Raw genomic sequence first — 20,470 nt, forward strand, 5'->3', positions numbered from 1 at the left:
CTTCAAATGCATTTCAAGTAATCAAAACCAAACCATATGCTAACCTGACTAACCTCCCCATCTACCTCACAGGTAACTGGGCCTGCCACTCGGGATCAACCTTACTCTGTTTGAAGAAGCTCTTACCTCTCAACCACTGCCGGTAAGCCTTGTATCTCTTCTTCGCCGTATCTTCCTCCTCGACATCCAACGGATTCTCCTTGACGCGCAGAAACTCTTCAAATTCTTCGATGTCTTCTTCAGGTGTTTGGAACTTGCTCCCAGTAGATTGTGGCTGTGGAGGCGGCTCCTGAACATCTGCGTAGACGTGTGGATGCAGATTGTACGTGTGCGGATATGAGTAAGAAGGCGCGTGTGAGAAGGGCGTGCTGACAGATTGTGAGGTCATGGGGCGGGCGAAGGATTGGTTTGCGAGTTCGGTGTCCAGACGAGGTAGATCAGAGAGGGTGATTTGAACGCCATCTTCATCGAAGTTCTTGGGCGCAGGAATGCTGCCTTCTGTCATGGAAAGGTAGTCGTAGAATTCCATCGCGCTGGGGTCGTCGGCGGTGGGCATCTCGCTACTGACCACTAGAGGCAGGTTAAGTGGGTGCTCGATGTAGCGAGCGTATTCTTCTTCTTCGCTGTAGGATACCGACGGGTTCATGCTGTTCTCGTAGAACTGGGTCAATGTCCACTGGTGAACAAGCGCTTTGTTGGCAGGCTTGAAACCGGGTTTGAGGGTAGATGAGAGTCCAGTTGACGTGGACATGGAATTGGCCAACGATTGGTATGCCGACGGCGGTGGTGCTGGCGGATGGGTTTCGAAGTGCGATTCTCGAAGGATGGAATGTCGGACTGATGATTCTGCGTAGGTAGCGCTAAGGTGCAAATCCCTCCTCCGGTTGCCTGGGGTATGATCGGGCTTGGACTCAGTCTCGCTCGAAGGGTCAATGATGGTCACACCTTTCCGAGGAGCCTTCTTTCCATCCCTTCCTTGTGCGTCGTGATCCTGTTGCTTCGTACGGGGGACGAACGGAGACATGTTCTCCTTACGAGATGGATACGTTCCATCCCTAAGACCTGGTCGCGGCTTAGCTAGACGGAAAGCAAAGATTTTGAGATATGACGAGATAGCCAATGGTCGATAGTATTCAAGCCAGTAATCATCACGGAAGCTGATGAAGTCGAATGCTGATTCCTCACTTGGTAGAGCTGGCATGACTGAAGGTGGTAGTGTGCGTTGTTGAAGATGCGAATGTGTGTACCACTGGATATAGTCTCGTCTTGTGCGCTCGAGGAAGTTTTGTGGGTTTTCGTGGTGAAGGAAGTAGTCTGTTGATAGATCCCATAGCATCGGCTGGCCTTGGCGGTAAACGTAGTTACCCAGAAACAGATTGTATGCCTCTTGACGCTGTGAATCGAGGAAGGAATTGTGGTAGTAGCGCTTGAAGCTCTCAACCATATCGCGAGAACTACTTTGCCACTGGTTGATCTTCCGGTAGGTAGCCATCGTGTTGACGAGATGCGAGCCACCATACTGGATGGCAATAGTATCACCGTGACCGTGGAACATCTGCGTAAACAGCTCGACGCAGTCCGAATCGTACTCGACAGTATTACCGGATATGACACCAAGCGCTTGCAATTGTCGACCTAGTGCTCGTTTCCCGATGACGAACTGAGCAGCGTTTGTTCTGTCCAGGCAGTCGATGCAATTCGTTCGCGCCACTCCATTCTGTACTTGAGGCGCATCATACTCATTGTCGCCGTTCCGGAAGAACCCTGTCTTTCGCAAGACCTTTTCAGCAAGGTTCTCCAACGTGCCAATGACATCTTGTCCTCTGGTTTTGGCTGCTCTTGACATATCGAAAGCCTCATATATGATCCTCTTGTCAGTTGGTAGCGACTGGTTGAGGTAGTCGATAGCGTGCTTGTATTCGTAAAGCAGTTTCGACTCTCTCGGAGTTCGTTCACGCGCCTTGATAAGGTTGAGAACGTAGATTGGGGCACCGTAGCGCTCAAACAAGTTATCGAAATGCAGTCCTGCTGCGCTGTAGAAAGGATCCACGAGATTCAAATCGATATCTGGCTTTGGTGTCACACCAGTATTGTCTTGCGTCCAGTATAACGGTATGCTACCGCGGTGCTGGACGTAGGATGTGTAAGAGGGATTCGCATAGAGGCGTGGTCCAGGAGCATGGAAGGAAGTCGTGGTCTGCTCGGACACAATTTGCTCTGTCTCGACGTCATTGGCGACATATCCAAGGTCGTTTGTTCCACGCTTGAGGAAACGAGCACCGGCAAAATGTCTTGATCGTCGGGCAACGATGGTAAGGTATACTCGTCGCCCAAAGACATCCAGCGAAGATTGGTCAACGTATCCATGTATGACTGGGTGACACCAGTCGTAGACGTTCTTCAGTGCGTCTCGCGCAGGGTTCAGGAGATGATGATTCCAGACAAACATATCTTGAAAATCGCGCTCAGGGTTGGACATGCCTTCACTAAGTGCAGTCCGTTGATGAATGATGTTCTGTTGCAGGCTCCTCGTAACGTTGTAAGAATAGCTAAAGTAGAAGGATCGTGTGAGGTCCATATTGTTGAGGATGGACAAGAATCTCGCTTCTTCCGGATTGCGGTCTTTCTGGTACCTTGATGTTGATCCAGTCGTCAATGGCACCATGTCCGTGCCATCGACCTGATAAATGTAGTGACCGCCCAACATGGCTACTTGCGATCTTTTGGATATCAATAGCATGTAGTACGCCTCCGTGAACCGGATGAAGCCCAACAGGCCCCATGTGCTGCACTTTAACTTCATCCCTCCTGTAGCCTTGTTGCCGTCAGCTATCGTATCGAGCAACTGATGCATTTCTCGCCGATTATACACTATATCGTCTTCAAAGATGTTCAAATGTCCAGGTGCAGCGGTCCGATCGATCTTCAGCACGCGAAACTGCCTGTCGGTAATGTCGGCACCAATGAGATAGAAGCGTGTACTGGTTTCGTAGAGCGAGAATTTGTGCATTCTCTTAATCCCGCTCTCTCCGACATTCTGGTAGGTCGAGCCCTTGACTTTATGCACCGTAGATGGAGTGGAAGGTCTGTGGAACGATACATTGACGTTGGGATTTTCTTCTTCGCCGCCAAACTTGGTGGACTCCGACTCTCTTCGTGGCTTTCCATGACCAGGTAATTTGTCGAGATCGGCTTCGGGTTTGAATTCAAGCGGAGAGGTCTGCGGGCTACCGACTGCAGTCGACGCCTTCTCGATATCATCCAGCTGCTCCTGACTGCTAGTGCGCGATGCTGTAGGCCTGGACGCGACGGAGCTGGATCGTTCTGGGGAACTTAGTCTCGACTTCGATTTCTCCATTATGCGCGATTAGTGACTGGGATAGAAGCTGTCAACGAGTGTGATAAGGCAAGACTTGTCAAGCGGTCACGGCGTGGTTTGTCGGTCGTGCAGTGGCGCATGCGGACGGCACGAGACAGGAGCTGGCTCGAACCAAGTGCTTCCTTTTGCACACCCTTCAAGCTCTGACGGTGCAAGGAAGACTATGCACGGAAAGATGCGTAGTTCTGGAAGGACCGTGTTGTAAGCCGAAAGGGTAAGGCCGCTGTAGCTTCCCGGCGGGTCCACGTGCACCTGGCCACGCTTGCTTGGGCATGATCAGGCTTGGCGTACGTCATCGCCCTATCGCGACCCAGGAGTGCTGAACGACCTGGAGCACAACAATCCTAACGTACATACGTATAGATCAGAGAGCGAAGCGTGGATGTCTGCAACGGTCACATAGAGCGCAACATTCGTCATGTGCCCTGCTTGGTCTCCATGACAACAGATGCGGATGGACTTGCATTGCGCTTGCGGTAGTCTGGTGCAGTCGACCATCGAACAGAACAACGAACAGTTGAGGCTATCTGGTAACACAACGTATAATTCTCCCGGTACCGTTCGAAATGGTAAGCACCAAACGGCATGCACCAGTTGCATACTTATCAGAAGCCATGTGCCTCTTGCGGGTCGTGGCTGCACTTTATTATCCCTCCAAAATCTAATTACCCCCGAGTGCGCTCATTACCGAAGACATGGCGAGCGACAGATCCTACATCTTCGTTATCATCGGAGCCATGTTATCAGTCTCGGCTATAGTTATCAGCATCGTCTGTGTTATTATCGCGCAAAAGAGGAAGTCGGCCAGAAAGAAGAGGGCAGCCTCGCGGGTACAGAGTCGCGAAGTCGTCGCAGCATCCATTGAGCCCAGAGAAGTGCCAGCAGGGCTAGACCCGCTGCAGCGGGCTGGGTAGGGCGCGGGCCTCACTCGCTGGCGCAAAGCAATCTGGCGTTCTGGTTGTGGAAGAATGTATGCCAGACGGATGAGGGCGTAGGTCTCGAATGCCGCAACTGTATCAGACTGGCTGGGCTATGATGGATAGCGAAATGTGGCAGCAGTTTGTATAGATACTGCGTCCATGTAGTCTTCAATTTGCGTCTTTACGTTGTCTCGCGCACCGCTTCCATGAAACGGCCTGAGTATTGTCTATGGCGGCACAGCAATCTTCTTAAACGTACGATGAGCAAGGGTGCTCGGCTTCAAAGTCCTGGTCCGCAGATGACGAAGGGTAACCTGGCAGATATCCGGCTGCTCCCGGGTCTTAGATAAATTGTGTGGTGTGTGCGTTATTCTCCGAGAGTCCCAGCTCACAGGATATCAAAGACGGGCGCGGGATGCGATGGTTCATAGCATGAACATGAGGCCATGAGGCTACGCACGAGCATAAAGCGAGTGGAAAAAGGAGAAACGAGCAGCAGAAACATAATTGAGACGCGTCGAAACGGTGCCAGAACTAATGCTGATCAGTCCTTTTGCATGAGCAAGCGCGAGTAATGTGCACTGTGCATGAGGACCGGCAGCTGAACGGGCGTGCAGTTCAAGCGCAGACAGCCGCGCATGGCAACGGCAAAGAATAGATGATAGGCAAAGGGTCCACGAAGGCAGATGAATGGGTACAAGAAGTAAACGTGGGACGACCCCAAGAGGCGGTTCATGTGGTATAAGAAATGTGCTATAGTAAGGGTTAGAGTTCTCGGGGTCGCTCAACTGAGACTAGGCGGTGGCCCCTGCCATGGCAGCGACGACCATCACTATCCCTGAGGAGGTTCAATTCGCCTCGGGCACCCGCCGCCCGATGCAATTAAACACAGGCGTCCCATCTCTTCGGCGAATGTTTTGTTCTTCTGGTATCTTTCTGGACTTTGTAGACGTTGTGCAGTTTTGGAGTTCTCTCTACCAATCTTTTACCACGGCCAGGTCGCGACGCGCATGATTACCGGACTCGCGGACTCTGCATGCCAACCATGCACTGATCATCAAGACTGCAGCATTCCAGACACCTAACATAGAGGGCCTACCGATTTGGATTACGGGCCTCTCTCGTGCAGCACGCGGCGCAGATGGATTACCAGCAACCCGTTCGCTCTCCCGCCGCCGCCGCCGATGCAGCCACTACCGCCCCGGCGACCCAGACTTTGAAGTCGCGGCGGCGCGACTCTCTGCCATCGTCTGTCAAAACATCGGATGCGCGCCCGGCCAAGCGCACGCCCAACTACATACGCACCACGGCCGCCTCGCCCCAGGTCATCTCGTCGCTGATCGACCAGCTGTCTGCCATATCCATCCCCGCGCACAACCACTTTGAGAATCTCCTCGTCGGCTACGGCAACGGCCTCTCGCCCTCCGCCGCGCCCAGCGTGCGCACCCACTCGGAGAAGAACTCGATCGCCGGGCATGATGGAGCGTCGGTGGACCGCAGCAGCTTCCACAACCCGATAAGAGACCAGAACGACCTCTACCCCGACGACGCATGCGAACCCCCTGTCATTCGGACGTCGAAGCCACCATCCGGCAAGTCGCCTTTGACTGCGCCCAAGAAACCGAACAAAGCGCATTCGCTTAGTAGTTATATCGGACGCAGCGGTGGTAGCTCGTGCTCCCTACAATCGACCCATTCGAACCGGTCAGCGAGTAGTTTTGGCAACATCAGCGTCGAAGCAGGCGTGCCGCGCCAGGTATCGGGTGAAAGTGCGAGGTCGTCGTTGGAAAGCAAGAGGAGCTTCAAGGGCCACAAGAGCCTGATGTACATGAGCTCGCGCGAGCGACTACGACAAAAAGAGACGGAACGGAAGCGCGTGACCGTACACAATCTGAACGACACACCGACCGGCGACCCCTCTAAGAAAGCCGCGCATCAACTCTTCCCCTACGAAGACACGATCAGCGAAGAGCCCTCCTCCGCAAAGGAAGACGCACGATTCGACGAGACAGTGCCTGAATCGTCGAGATTTGCCCAGCGGTATCCCAGCAGAAACAACAGCCCACGACGACTGCGTCTCAATCTGGTCGATGCCCCTCATCTGGAAAGTCCATCAGACAGCGGACTCATCCCCGAACGCGGGTCATCCCTGAGGCATACTGGCAGCCCGGCCCGCAAGAGCAAGAAGCGCCGATCCGGGGACAAGAGCCGTCCAAAGTCCCAGAAAGCCGACACGGTCCCCGAAGAGGAAGAGAAGATGGATCCGGAAGCACAAAGGAAGAAGAAGATCCTGGACGAGCTAGAACAGGAAGAGAATGAGGTCGCTCAAAGGATCCGAGAACTAAGAGATCAGAAAATGCGGAGAGAGAAATTAGCCGGAAAAATGCCTGTGGACGTACATGCAGGGGCGACAACACCCAGGGTGCCTCGCGTTTCATCCATCCCCAGTCCGGAGTCCTCGCCCATCTCGACAGTTTCAAGCTTGTCGGAGGACGAAAGGAGAGTGCAGAATTCGACCAAGGCGCATCGAGTGCTTGGAATATCACAAGAAACAGCCTTAGCTGCCGAGAAGCTAGCGGAAAGGCCGATGGACAGACCGGCCGAAAAAGCAGAAGGTGACCGCCATAACCTCTCGGTACCATCGCAACCACGCAGCCTGCGCCACTCGCGGCACCGAAGTCTGACGTTGAACGACGGCGATGAGCTTACCCCACTTCCGATCGATTACACGCTTGCGCTCCAAAGTCTGGACGAGTCTGCGCCGACGCCGAGCTTAGCAGATCCACGCCAGTCGAGATCGCCTGCGCCTGCAAGCATCATGTCTAAAGCAACCAAGTCAAGCAGCGACTCTTCCGTACCCCAGCGATCAAATTCACTCTTGGCAGTCGGCGGGCGATCTGCGCTCGGCCGTCGAGCGGCGACCAGTTCCGTCATCATAGGCAAGTCTTCCAAGCACAAACACTCCTCCAGTGTGAACGAAGATTCGACAAACAGACTGGCGCCACCCTCTCGTGCGGCCAGCGAAGAGCCTATTACTCGACATCGCTCCATGCACGTTGTATCCCCTCCGTTAGAGTCGCACAGTATGCAGCTACAGCGCAGACGTACAAGTACCAGCAAGAGGTGGTCGCATCCCGATCTGCCAGCGAAGGCCGAGAAAGCGCATAATGACAGAATCGACCGGAAAGAAGAGAAGACCAGAGCAGCTGCAGTGCAGAGCCCGCCCCATCCGATCATTGAGGAGCGGCCTGCAAGTTTAGATTCTATCGATTTGGATGTACACCAATACCTGGAATCACCCCGGCTGTCCCAAAAGATCCGGCACCCGCAAACAGGAAGGATCATTTCTTTCTCAGAAGTCGGTGACCCCGAAGGTTTTGCTGTCTTCGTTTGTGTAGGCATGGGTCTGACCAGATACGTCATGGCATTCTACGATCAGCTGGCAGCCACTTTGAAGCTGCGTTTGATCACACCTGATCGCCCTGGTATCGGAGGTAGCCAAGTTGATCCGAACGGGACACCTCTTAGCTGGCCTGGTATGTAACCTATCTCATTATCTCAAGAGAAACGAGCTAACAATTGCTAGACGACGTACTTGTGATCTGTCAGTCTTTGAAGATTAACAAATTCTCCATGCTAGCCCACTCCGCAGGAGCTGTCTACGCTTTGGCGACATCATTACGAATGCCACAACATATCCGTGGCAGAGTGCACCTCCTTGCGCCTTGGATACCGCCATCGCAAATGGCGCCCATCGGCATCAGTCAGGACTCACCACCTACCCAACAACTTCCGCGATCGCAGCGCTTCCTTCGCGCTCTACCTCCATCTCTACTCAAGGTCGCAAACTCAACCTTCCTCAGCGCGACAAGTGCTAGCCTCCAGCGCACTGGACCTAAGACGTCGCCCAAGACCAGGCGGAAAAGCATGGCCCCCTCACCGGTGCCACCGCAGCAGTCGACAACCCGTCCATCCTTGAAGGACACCCACCGGCATTCGATGATGATGATGGACCAAGTGCTGCCGAACGCAAGCACCCTGACCCTCACGAACCCAGATGCCAATAACGAAGAAGCACAGCGCGTGCAAGAGATGCTCAGCATGGCTGAGCTCGAACGCCAACGCGCTTTTGACGAACGTCTTACTTTTGCCATCTGGGACCGCGCGACTGCAAATGCAAACCCCGCAACCGATTTGATCGTCTGTCTTGAAACCAAGCAGACCATCGGGTTCCGCTACGAAGACATCAACAGGCCAGTTGTCATCCACCACGGATCCAAAGATTCGCGCGTACCAGTTGACAACGTCCGGTGGCTTGGCAAGTTGATGCGGAAGTGCGAAGTCCGGATTCTAGAGGGCGAGCAACACGGACTCATGGCCAGTGCACAGGTCATGGGTAACGTACTCACAGAGATGGCATCTGACTGGGAAGACTGGACAAACATGGTTTCAGGAAAGTCCCCTGACGGACACCGCGCTGTTTCAAGACGAAGAACGACCGAGAAGCTGAGAAGCCAAATGAGCTTCACCAACTGAGCGTATACATAAGACAAACAAGGGCTGGAGCTTTGCTTACCTGGATGACGACATTGTAATTCGACGATTTGCGACGGCCTGGATCTCTTCGCGATCTTTTGAAACCAGCGTGTGCTTTTTTCCCCTTCACGTTAATTGGCGAGAACACGACCTGAAATACCCCCATACTAATTACCCGTTGTTTTGTACGTTGTTCTAATCGCCTAGTTAGTTTTTCTCTTCTTTCTTGTTGCTTTCGTTTCTTTGGATACACTATACCCATTAGGTTTGAAGCGTTTTGTATGGGCTGGATACCTTGATTGGATCTATGACGTAGATAGGGAGGGGGGCGGGGATTACTAGATGGCAAGGAACTCTTGTGATATAGGTGGCTACAATGAAATCTTTGCACATGGCCGTTTTGCGTCTCGCTATTCACTACACTCGATGCATACACACGAGTGAGTCTTGACAACTGTCGATCTATACTTCTACCTTCAACCAACAGTATATGCCTCAGCACCCTTACCAAACAGCAAATGTGGCTTTCTCTGCGCCAAATCCAACACCGTCTGCGCAAAGACTGAATTTGCCCACGCAAACCAACTCCTTGTGTATGATTTTCCAGACTGCACATTCACACTCTCGTGTATGAGTCCCAACGGACTTACTTTCTTGACTGCAGCAAGACACTTCATAATCTCATCGTCGTCATCGCTACTCATAGCTTGAACGAGGACAGCCATGGGCCAAGCGTTTCGCACGCCGACGTGGGGACCGCCGATGCCCGCAAAGTCGGAGCCGGTGAGGTAATAGGGATTGCCGTGCTTCTCCAGTATCATCTTGCGCGTGTTCTTGTAGATCTTGTTGTTTGTATCCGTAAAGCCGAGCAGAGGTAAAGCGAGTAAAGAGGGCAGGTTAGCGTCATCCATCAAGATGGAAGACCCATAGCCATCGACTTCGAATGCAAAGACCTCGCCGTATTTCTTGTGTGTCACAACACCGTGTTCCCAGATGCCCTTTTGGATTGTCTCGCCCCAGGTCTCCACTTCAGTTGCTATGTGTTTCTTGCCCGCTTTCTTGAGAATGGCGGCTGTGCGGAGGAGCTCGACGGCCATCATGGCGTTGGCGGGGATGAAGAAGCCGAGGATTGTTGCATCGTCGCTGGGGCGGAAGGCAGAGCGGACGAGCCCTGTGCCGCCGTTGAGAGGGTTACCGAGACCGTTTAGGCTGAGCGTTTCGGTGCCGATGTTGGTCTGGCGCTGCCATGTGTACTCGTTGCCCTGGTATGCGCCTGTCTTCTCGTTAAAGGTAGGCTTTGACTGCTCCTTGAGCACACCGAGAAGTGTGTCGAGAGCGAGGAGCCAACGAGCGTTGATGAACTCGGTGGAGTCGGTATGGTTGTAGAACTGGTTCGACAAGGAGAGAAAGTGGGCGAGAGAGTCGAGTTCGTACTTGCATTCAAAGACGAATGACTCCTCATAGTTTGGATGTACTTTGTCGCCGTCGCCTTGAAAGGTTGGGTTGAGGCCACTCGGTGGAGGCGGTTGAAAGGCATTACAGTATGGTGATCCGATGACGTACTCGGCCTGTGTGTTGATGGCTCCCAGAATGAGTTGGTGGATCTCCTTGTCTTTCTTGGCTAGCAGCTGGTATTGTGCTAGCTGGTTCGTAGAGTCGCGTAGCCATTCAGCGTTGATGTCTCCCGTAACGATGAAACTCTGTGCTCCCTTCCAAGCTGCTGGATCCCAACTTCGCTTTGAAGTCTTATGCTTCACAGTATCACCGACATGCCAGCGTACGGTAGTGTCTAGTGTGTTGGGGAACGCGTTTTCAAAGAGACGAGCGAGGTCTTTGTCGACCATCTTCTCGTTCATGTCATCGATGACCTTTTCGACGAGAGGCGATTCGAAAGTTCGGCAGTATTTGGACGGTCGTTGGAAGGGTAGTTCCATGGGGCCGGTGCTATACGGCGGACTGTCAGACGGATTAGTACAAACTCTTTTCGATGTATATATTGGCATACTGTGGTCGCATCGCATAGTTCTTGTAGTCTGGACAGGCTGCTCGATACTTGAGCGGATCGATGGGAGGGCGCATAGGTTCTTGCTCCTTAACGTTGTTTAGTCCAGCGGACACAGATGAGACGGCAAGAAGAGCCCCTAAGGACAGCGAAGCCAATAGCTGCTTCATATTAGGTCGAGACGGTCCAAGCGACACCTTTGGGACTCGAAGCTTTCGCGAGAACAGCCAGATTCAATTGCGCAATGGCTATCGGTAATCGAGGAATGCAAGGATGGACGGGGCGGAGAGGCAAGGGCGTTCAGCTGAAGACGTTGAACATGACGTGAAACAGGAAAGACAAAGCACCTGAATCATCAAAAGCGAAATGAACAGATGACGGGCTGCAATTGAGGTATAGATTGACGAGCTTCCGATTGACCAGGGAGCTTTCATGGGGAAGGCACCCCACCAGCTCCGCCAATAAGCTCGTGTTAAGTCCGCAGGGCCCAAGCTTCGCTGCGTCGCGCTTCCCAGTTGCTCAACTGATCGCGTCTCTATTCTTCCCGCCTATCGCCTGGTCACTGCAACTTGAACGACTACGTGACTATTACCTGATTTCTCAGGCGCTATTGTGTTGCGCACTTAGATTCGAATGTGCAGACTGATCTCCTCACCCAGCTCATAGGAATATCTACACTTCAACGCATTCAGTCCTTGCACAGCTTCAGCGTCTCCCCACATCCTATATCCACGATGATCTCTCTACCAGGTCTGAACCTGTCCTCGCAGCCGACCGAAGCGCAAAATGCCCCCACCTCGACAGCCACACGAACCCAAGACCTCGCTGCCAACACCGAATACCGCTTCGAGGTAGCCTTCTCGCGGACACTCACGGTGAAGCTGCAATCGGGCACCGCAGAGTTTTTCGGCACCGAGCTGGCTCCATCTACCGTATACACGTTTCAGGGCACAAAGGGCGCTATCTTCACATGGCATGGCTGCAAGCTCGACATCGGCGGAGAGGTTGAGTCGGACTACATCGCGGAAGAGACGCCCATGATGAGTTGTGCGAACCTACACTTCGCGCTGGAGAACCTGCGCGACAGGAGTATTGCCAGTGGCAGCGTCGAAATGGGACCCAGAATACTTGTCGTGGGACCTGAAAACTCAGGCAAGACGTCACTCGTCAAGACTCTGACCTCCTACGCGGTCAAGACCAGCCGGCAGCCTATGGTCGTGAACCTCGACCCGCGCCAGGGTATGCTCAGTGTGCCAGGCTCTTTTTCAGCAGCTGTATACTCGTCCATTGTGGACATTGAAGAAGGCTGGGGCAGCAGTCCCATCTCAGGGCCCAGCCCCATTCCAGTGAAGATGCCGCTGGTATACCACTACGGTCTCAAGGACCCAGAGGAGGGCAGGGTGTTCAAGCCGTTGGTAACGCGCATGGCACTTGCTGTCACAAGTAGATTGGAGGAGGACACGCTCAGCAAGCAGGCTGGCTTCATCATTGATAGCTCAGGCGCCATCAGCCAAGGGAGAAATGGCGTCTACGACAACATAGAACATATTGTTTCTGAGTTCTCTGGTGCGTGTGATGTCTTGCATACTACTTCAGCCTTTCCCCTCCCAACATCGCCCATGTACATTCATGCACCCAAGGTCCAATATCTATTTTCCGAGAGGATTGGCAATCGAATGTACGTACACACTATCAGATCATCATACTGACAGCCCATTACAGTCAACGTCGTCATAACCCTCGGCTCCGAACGCCTCTACTCCGACCTCTCCCGCAAATTCTCAGCCCGCACCGGCGGCGACCCCTCCGAAACCGTATCCGTAGTCCGCCTTGACAAGTCCGGCGGCTGCGTCGATCGAAGCGAAGAATACATGAAGGCCCTCCGCCACGCCCAAATCAAAGAGTACTTCTTCGGCAAAGGCGACGAGACACTGGCTCCCAGCAGCCAGATGGCCGACGCCGCCGACCTAAACATCTTCCGTGTCGTCGAAGGAGAAGGAAACGGTGGAGTAGACGAGTACGGCATGACGGTCGAGCGGCAGATCTTCGAGAAAGTCACACCGTCTGAGGCGCTTCAGAACCAGCTGTTAGCTATCACAACAGCGAGTCCCAACGATCCGCAGAGCGTGATTCGGGACAGCAGTATCAGGGGGTATATCTATGTCGCGGATGTAGACGAGGCGAAGAAGAAGGTCAAGCTGCTTAGTCCGCTACCGGGACAGACGCCCGGCAATGCCATGATCTTGGGTAGTTGGCCGGAACCTGTAGAGGGACTGCTTAACTAGGAACGAGGAGGCAGGATGATGGGGCGGTAAAAACATTGCACAGGCCTGATATACTGCAAACACGTAGCTCAAAGCACATTCCTAGACTACAAATAGTTTTGGCGACTTAACATGGTTTTGCTCGATATCTTCGATTGCTTATAACTGTCTTGGATGTTCCGACCTCCACGATGATATCTGACAAATGAAGTGGAGGGTGAGAAGGGAATTACTTGAGCAGACATTGATTGTGAGGAAGCTTATTGTCCATGAATTCTATTTCCAAACACTACGCCCGTCCTGAAAGTGAACATGCTAGCTACTCTAGCGGAGTTGCAACGTAACTCACTATATGCATTCCTAAGGGACGATTTGGACAACAGATACAACTCCCATCCTACGGTGGACGTGGCTCGAAAGCCAGAAATCCCGGATGAAGATCAGACACCGACTGTTCTACTTGCGCAGGCGCGGCTCCAGCTTGTTCTATTGGGACATGGTCATATCTTGAAAATGACATTTCTAACCAGAACTTGATGGCTGATGGTAGGACCTGCGCGTCTTAGGCGGCTGTAGGGGGCGGTCAGGTCGAAAAACGTCATCGCGCCACTCCACTTCTTTCCACCCGTCGATCTTCTCGCGCCTAGCTACCACTTTCTTCCACGCCCAATTCATCGCAATATCCTGGAAGTCTTCCCCTAATATGGGGCGATATTGAAATGTGTCAATGGGGGTCCTTAACTTTGCCAAAACACTTGCAACTAATAGCATTGAGTGCAGGAAAGGGCTATCTTCCTGGCCTGACGCACCAATCGCAAAGCGCTTGATCTGCTCCCGGGTAAGCGGCGTATGATCGGACGCAAGCGACGAAATGGGATAGATGCAGAACGAAGGCAAGTTGTTGGCAAGCTTGCGAACACCGGAGAGAATAACAAGCGGAGACTGGAGCCAACCACCTGATGGCATTGGAAGGCCGATGCGCACGTGTGCCGTATCCCCTATCTTGCTGATAGTTGGAAGATCAAAGTTGTGGATGTCAAACTCCTTCTTGAACCATGGGACGTAGACCTTGAGCCACTCATGCTCGAATTCGCCATAGACAGTCTTGCATGAAAGCAGGAGACCGTAGTAGCTGTAGAGATCGTGCGAAGACGGAATGCGCTGGGCGACGAAGATTTCTTTCATGTGCTCAAGCAGCCAAAGAGGATATTCGGAGTCGGGTCTGTGTGTAGGCCAAACCATTGTAGAGATGGAGGTGATAGTTTCGGAGTAAATGCGGAGGCGAAGTTCGACTGGAAGATCCGTGAAACTAGTCGTTGTCTTTGAGGAAGCCATATTTGGCGTTAAGAATGCGGTAGTGTTCGTGTCGAAGTGAGGCCAGCAGTGAGTTCAGGGTAGAGCGTGAGCTGAGTGGAGTTCGTGAGTGCGTGTGCTCTTCCGAATGTACGAGGGCTGGATTTATAGAAGTAGGCGTATTGGGCACGGACGCCGTGAATACTGGGAGGCGCACCCGAGGCGCATACTCGACACTGACAGGGACCACAAACTTCCCAAGTTTACTTGTAGTTCTCAATACCCGGGATTTTTACACTACTACATCTCCTCATCCCTCTCTTGCATCTCCTCTCTCTCAATCACTTCAGCCATCCGTTCCCTCACACTCTCATCTTTATCCCAGACCTTCCATCCCATGTGTGGTTTAATCTCGTTAGGTTCTCTGTTCGCAGGCTGCTTCAAAAAAGGACATTCGGGCTCGTCTTCGTCATACAGAAAGGCATCAACCTCGTCATCCACAACCTGTGAGTACTGACCGGACAGGGGTGCTGCGACCCTAAAGCTCGGTTTACTGACATCCTTCGTATCGCGGTAATGATTCCTGAGCTTATGGAAGAGCCAAGGGAATCCATACTGTGGTGGTATGCGCTGGAAACAATGATACAAAGTGACCTGCTGTAAATTTACCGATGACGTGAGGAGATCGAGCAAGTCCTGTGGGGATAGCTTGACGTTCCGCAAGGTGAGCGTTTTCAACTGCGGTCTTACCGCCTCTGGAATAGGATTGAACTGCAGAAACCGGCGCGAACTCCGACCTGATCTTTTATCGTTGAGACTCAGGTCGATATGCTCGAGGTACCGTAGTTCCGCCAATAACGACTGGAGATTGGTCAAGCTGTCTTCGTTGTACAGATAATCATTCGAGGGGGTGACTGTTAACTTGACGTGCTTCAGAGGTGTTCTCTGAAACATCTGCTTGGTGCTTTGGTAGTTGTGTGAAGCAGCTTTAGAGATAAAGCAGTGGTGGTAGTTGGCTTGATATTCCGATTCAATGACGAACTCTTCTATCCGCGGAGTTGGCATGGCGAGGATTGCAGAAACTACGACGCCATAAGGTCTGGGTAAAGTTTCTCCGTTCTCTTTGAGCTTGGCAGCTCGTGAGGACCACTGATCGTATATACGCTCTGCCTCTTGAGGAGATCGGAGCCATGGCCAGATAATTGGTTTGCGGAAGCCCATAGGCAGTGAACGCTGATAGGGCGTGTTGTACCGAGGCGATACATCCCATGCAGGCCACGCGTCGATTGTGGTCGTGATCCTTTTTACGCTTGGAAAGCTGGCTAGTGCTTCATGTAATGCAGCTGCATCGACCTGCTGTTCCACAAGTTCTTGTTCTTGACGATACAACTCCTGGTATAGCGCATAGCTGTCTTCAATGCTCATCATTGTGGCATTTCTAGCCAGAACGTCTCTTGAGAAGTGGTCATCATATCGCAAGAGGATGCCCTTTGCGATCTCGGTCAGCCGACCATCCTCGATTAGGTCTGCCACCGATAATGATCGATGCTCAGGGTTTTCGTCGCCATAGAGCTCCATGGCCTCCTCGAGTCGGCTTTCAATCGCCCTGGTAACCTCTCTTTCGTCGGCGAGAACAGCTTGGCGGAAATCATCCAAAGTCGAATACTCATTGAGCAAGGCATCATCCCAGACAATCTCGAGCACACGGTTTTTGTACGTCGGATGAGCCATGATTTGATGCAGATAGTCCAGATTAGCTCGATTAGGCGAGACATAGACGCGATCTATACGCAGATACACGCTGGCCGCCAAATGCTTGCTCGTGAGCCGCAGTCGCTTGATGTCGAGCTTTGAGATGTGTTGGCAGACAATTTCGAGAAGTTCCGATGGCAAGTCCGTGATGGTCTTCCTGTTCTGGGCCCCGCTCCCGAAGGCCTCGGGGAATTCGTCGCCAAACAGGCCTTCCATGAAGCTCACGGACGGAACAATGCTCGCACTCAATGCCGAAACAGTGGAAACCCTGCGCTTTGAGACGCCAGCCCGAATAGACAAGCTAGGCTTGCGGCGTCGGGTCTTGGCAGGCCTTATCTGGAGGTTTGTGAACATCGCATTGGTATGTATATATGATTTGATGGACGCGGTTTCCAGATAGTAAACACAGGCGGGTGCCGGGAGCTGGTTTGTTGTGGCGGTATGTAGGCCTCCTGCTAGGCTATGTTGCACGTACAACGTTTGAGCGTAGGCTGCGTATGTAGGCGTCTGGAATCGTGTGTAAAGAAACAAATATGTTTAGATGAGGTAGCGAAACTGATTAGTTGATGTTCAAAATACGGTGTCGAAGGACAAAGGTTCATGCTAAGGGTGCTGAAACGCCAGCGCTTGCAGCGCTACCAATGCAAGGCTACTTGCTACACCATTTGAGGACAGCTGAGCGGCCATCATAGGCATATATCGTGTCGCACATGTGACACTACTAGATGCGATAAATAAACACCCAATGAGTCGCATACATGAGACGCGTTCATAGACGGTACGGAAGGACAGTCAATTGTGATCGCGGAAGCCGCAACGTGCCCGCGTGCCTTCGCTTACAGCGTGGTGGAGAGCTGCCCGCAGTAGGGTGGGTCCGCCCAAGTCAACGTCAAACCTTTACAAACGACATCACAGACAGCTTCGAGGACATGACATGTAACCAGGTCTTCTCATTGTATGAAGTGCTTTCCAGCAACCTCAAAGAGTGCCCGAGAGCATACATAAGCGGGTACTGCCCTTCAGCAAGTACCCCACGAACGGTTCCACGAAGCATCCACCGCTCGATACCCGCAGCCAGTAAACTGCCTACCTACGCAGGCCTACAGTATACCAGACACGCCATCGCGGCAGACGCGCTCGCTCTTCCCATATCGATATGAAGATTGACCAGCACCCGAGTTATCCGTACCCCGCACATACCAGCGCCGAAGCACGGAAGTATGACTGAGGCTGTCTGTAGAAGTCGACGTCAGGGAAGGGGGCGAGTCGTTCATCTAGGAACCCTCCTCGCCTTCGGCCTTGTTCTTCTTCTTCTTCTTGCTTGAGCCGAAGTCGTTCTTTACTGTAGGAACGGCCGACTGGTGGACGATGAAGCGGGTGTAGCACTCTTCTGGGTCCCACTCAAAGCCCATAAGGTATGGCTTCTCGAACTCGTCGTCTGCCTATAAGAGGGTTAGCTATGGTTTGATAACAACCTCAAAGTACGCGGTATATAGGAACAGCGACAACGATGCTCGATGGTAAGATCCAATGACAAGGGATACTTACGCGCTTCTTGAACTGCTTGTGGATAGCATCTAGTGCGTCCTTGATGGTCACACCCTTCATGTTCCGTGCGGTGACTTCTAGTCCTAGCGGGAAGTGTAGGGCGATGGACTTGAGCTTGGGCTCGGTGAGTGGCATCTTCAAGACTGACGGGTCTTCGACGGTGCTCGGCGACTTGTTGAGCTTCCTGGAAGTACTGCATTAGCACGGTCAAGATATTGGGGCTGCCGGAGCTATCCGGACGACGACGAGCTGGTCTGCATCATGGTCGGATGGCTCGCAACAATGCGATGGAGGGAATCACTTACCAGTTCAGCTTCTGGGTTTCGAGTGCGATCTCGATCTTCTTGCCTTCCTTCTCTGAGGTTCTGTCAGCCCCGCCCGCTGCTCACGCACGACCCCTCATTTGGGCTATCATCATAAGAGGCACTCACCTAGATCCTCGATGCGGTAGACATCAGCAGCCATGGAGCTGACTCTGCGGTGGCCCTTCTTAGCGGCGCCATCTTGGTGATCGGTCAAAGAGTCGACCTTCTGGAGCGTGTTTTCTGTCTCTGCGGCCATTGTGGTAGGATGCAGTTGCAGTCAAGCTACTGGAAGATTGAAGGGGTTGTAGATGATGAAAGAGCTTGGGAAGCTGTAGAGGGGTTGCCTGGAGCTGTGGATGTGATGTGAGATACGAAAGCACAGTGGAGGCTGTGAGGAAGGAGAGGAAACGAGGGAGGGCGCAGCTTATGAGGGGCTCAGTCTCTCGCCGGCAGGCACAGGAGACGGTCACTTGATCGATCACCACATTGTGGTCCAATCCAATCGGCGTGAGACGTGAATGGTCGGGCCAATGCGGGGAAGGGGAGCATCACCCAGAATGCGGGGAAGGAGCAAACCAACGGTGGAAGCCTGCGTGTCCATCTCACATTGTTGGTCAAAAGAGCTCGAGATAGTGTAGAAGATAGCAATTGAGCCTCGTTGTTCGCATTTTGACCTTCCCAAGCATCTATTGCCGTTATGTTGGTGCTCCGGAGCATCAGGCACGGTGGTGAGATAGATCGCGTGACCGACGTCATTGGCCGCTCGGCGCTGGACAAAGCGCGCATCGACGCGTATCATCTCAGCTCCGGGCCCTAATGCGGTCCGAGTGAATCAGAGATCCACTTGATTACTGCAAGGGCTCAAGGTCCACGCGGAGATGCATGTCAGCGTTCTACTGGACTATCCACTTTCGCAAGATGATCTGGGCTGCCTAGGTAACTAGGTATCCATTTGAACTCTGTAATTACTCACTTGAAAAAGCAATATAGATGAAGGATAACTTCGCATTTGACACCGCAATATTGATTGATGTATCGCTTGTTGGCTTCGACCGCTAGCATCGATGTTGCTGCATGGCTTGCCTATGAATGCCCAACAATCCTCACGGGCTCGTACAGCTCCTCGAGGTAGTTCTCCTCCTCCTCAGTCAACTCCTTGCCCCTCGCTGCAAGCGCTTCATCCATCCTGTCTGTGCTGGAGAAGCCGATGATCGGACTTGCGACACGCTTGTTGATCCACGCGAGGGCAACGTGACTCATTTTCCAGTCGTGCTTCTTCGCGATCTCTTCAACGCGAGCAATGATCTTCTTGTCACGTTCAGTGCTACCAGAGGTTTGATTACCGGCCTTCTGTTCGCCTTCTGAACGAGTAGTCGAGCCAAACGCAGAGGGAGGGCGAGCGAGATGGCCACGGCAAAGAGGTGCCCACTGTAAGCTATTAGCAAAGACTGACATTGTACTTGAACACGGAAGCTTACCGGGATCAGACCAACACCAGTGTCATTGCAGAACCGATTCATCTCGCGCTCTTCCTCGCGGTAGAGCAGGTTGTAGTGGTTCTGCATGCTGATGAACTTCGTCCAGCCGTTCTTTTCGGCAGTGAACTGCATTTGCGCAAACTGCACTGCCCACATGGAGCTAGCGCCGATGTATCGAACTTTCCCACTCTTGACCAGATCGTGCAGCGCCTCCATGGTCTCCTCGAGAGGCGTGTTTGGATCGAAGCGGTGAATCTGCAGAAGATCGATATAGTCCATGTCAAGACGCTTGAGCGATGCATTGACAGCGTTGAAGATGGCCTGTCGTGAGAGACCACCTTGGTTTACATAGTCTTTCAATTGAGGCAGCTCTTTGCCGTACTGGATGGTTCGCAGACCGGGGTCCTCGCCGACGTAGCCAAAGCATTTGGTGAGAATTACTAGCTTATCGCGAGGTAGGTTGTACTTCTTGATGGCCTTGCCGACCAGTTCCTCAGAGACACCATTGGAGTAAACATTGGCTTTATAAGCTGTCAGTAACTGTTGCAAGTACGTGACTGTTCTGTCAGTCTTACCTGTATCCCAAGTCGTCAGACCGCGATCGTATGCAGCCTTCAGCAACGGCAACGACTCTTCCTCTTCGATGACCCAGGGCTGCCATTTGGAGCTTCCAATGCTCATAGCACCCAATATGGGTACCGAGACCTTGAGACCGCTCTTTCCCAAGCGCTTATATTCAGCCTTGGACTCCTTGAGGAGCCCTTCAATGTCGAGCTTGTCCGCCATGGTCGCAAATCGGTGGATCGGTTGCGGATTGGTGTTTAGTGGGGTGCTTGATGTTTCGCAGGGCTGTGGTGGGGCAAGCAACTGATGTATGAATAAACCAACAGCTGTATGGGCGACACCTTGCTCATATATCTCGCCATAACGGCACTTTCGCCGTGCCTGCACCACCTGCTTTCCAATCGAGGTTACAATGAGCTGTCATTGTCG

At 52.7% G+C, this 20,470-nt stretch overlaps 8 protein-coding genes across 8 annotated transcripts; 2 read left to right on the top strand and 6 right to left on the bottom strand.

Annotated features, from left to right (window-relative positions):
* Window positions 1-61: 61 nt before the first annotated feature.
* Window positions 62-3,358, bottom strand: J4E83_001494 (uncharacterized protein; the record flags this gene model as incomplete). The annotated part of the gene is made up of 1 exon (XM_049328450.1): window positions 62-3,358. The coding sequence occupies one exon, from the start codon at window positions 3,356-3,358 to the stop codon at window positions 62-64; it is 3,297 nt and encodes a 1,098-aa protein (XP_049192968.1).
* Window positions 3,359-5,440: 2,082 nt separating this feature from the next.
* Window positions 5,441-8,835, top strand: J4E83_001495 (uncharacterized protein; the record flags this gene model as incomplete). Its single annotated transcript, XM_049328451.1, has 2 exons — window positions 5,441-7,835; window positions 7,886-8,835. 2 exons carry the CDS (start codon window positions 5,441-5,443, stop codon window positions 8,833-8,835), a joined length of 3,345 nt encoding a protein of 1,114 aa, XP_049192969.1.
* A 476-nt stretch (window positions 8,836-9,311) lies between these two features.
* On the bottom strand, window positions 9,312-11,007 carry J4E83_001496 (uncharacterized protein; the record flags this gene model as incomplete). The annotated part of the gene is made up of 2 exons (XM_049328452.1): window positions 9,312-10,791; window positions 10,841-11,007. 2 exons carry the CDS (start codon window positions 11,005-11,007, stop codon window positions 9,312-9,314), a joined length of 1,647 nt encoding a protein of 548 aa, XP_049192970.1.
* Window positions 11,008-11,571: 564 nt separating this feature from the next.
* Window positions 11,572-13,122, top strand: CLP1 (Cleavage polyadenylation factor subunit clp1; the record flags this gene model as incomplete). Its single annotated transcript, XM_049328453.1, has 2 exons — window positions 11,572-12,403; window positions 12,560-13,122. The coding sequence occupies 2 exons, from the start codon at window positions 11,572-11,574 to the stop codon at window positions 13,120-13,122; spliced, it is 1,395 nt and encodes a 464-aa protein (XP_049192971.1).
* Window positions 13,123-13,623: 501 nt separating this feature from the next.
* J4E83_001498 (uncharacterized protein) lies at window positions 13,624-14,343 on the bottom strand (the record flags this gene model as incomplete). The annotated part of the gene is made up of 1 exon (XM_049328454.1): window positions 13,624-14,343. One exon carries the CDS (start codon window positions 14,341-14,343, stop codon window positions 13,624-13,626), a length of 720 nt encoding a protein of 239 aa, XP_049192972.1.
* A 351-nt stretch (window positions 14,344-14,694) lies between these two features.
* On the bottom strand, window positions 14,695-16,500 carry J4E83_001499 (uncharacterized protein; the record flags this gene model as incomplete). The annotated part of the gene is made up of 1 exon (XM_049328455.1): window positions 14,695-16,500. One exon carries the CDS (start codon window positions 16,498-16,500, stop codon window positions 14,695-14,697), a length of 1,806 nt encoding a protein of 601 aa, XP_049192973.1.
* A 920-nt stretch (window positions 16,501-17,420) lies between these two features.
* On the bottom strand, window positions 17,421-18,255 carry J4E83_001500 (uncharacterized protein; the record flags this gene model as incomplete). Its single annotated transcript, XM_049328456.1, has 4 exons — window positions 17,421-17,588; window positions 17,695-17,878; window positions 18,000-18,051; window positions 18,126-18,255. 4 exons carry the CDS (start codon window positions 18,253-18,255, stop codon window positions 17,421-17,423), a joined length of 534 nt encoding a protein of 177 aa, XP_049192974.1.
* An 827-nt stretch (window positions 18,256-19,082) lies between these two features.
* J4E83_001501 (uncharacterized protein) lies at window positions 19,083-20,263 on the bottom strand (the record flags this gene model as incomplete). The annotated part of the gene is made up of 3 exons (XM_049328457.1): window positions 19,083-19,427; window positions 19,478-19,998; window positions 20,053-20,263. 3 exons carry the CDS (start codon window positions 20,261-20,263, stop codon window positions 19,083-19,085), a joined length of 1,077 nt encoding a protein of 358 aa, XP_049192975.1.
* Window positions 20,264-20,470: the final 207 nt, after the last annotated feature.

The sequence above is a fragment of the Alternaria metachromatica genome, assembly GCF_023757995.1.
Source record: "Alternaria metachromatica strain BMP 0045 chromosome Unknown scaffold_2, whole genome shotgun sequence".
NCBI classification, from domain to species: Eukaryota; Fungi; Ascomycota; class Dothideomycetes; order Pleosporales; family Pleosporaceae; genus Alternaria; species Alternaria metachromatica.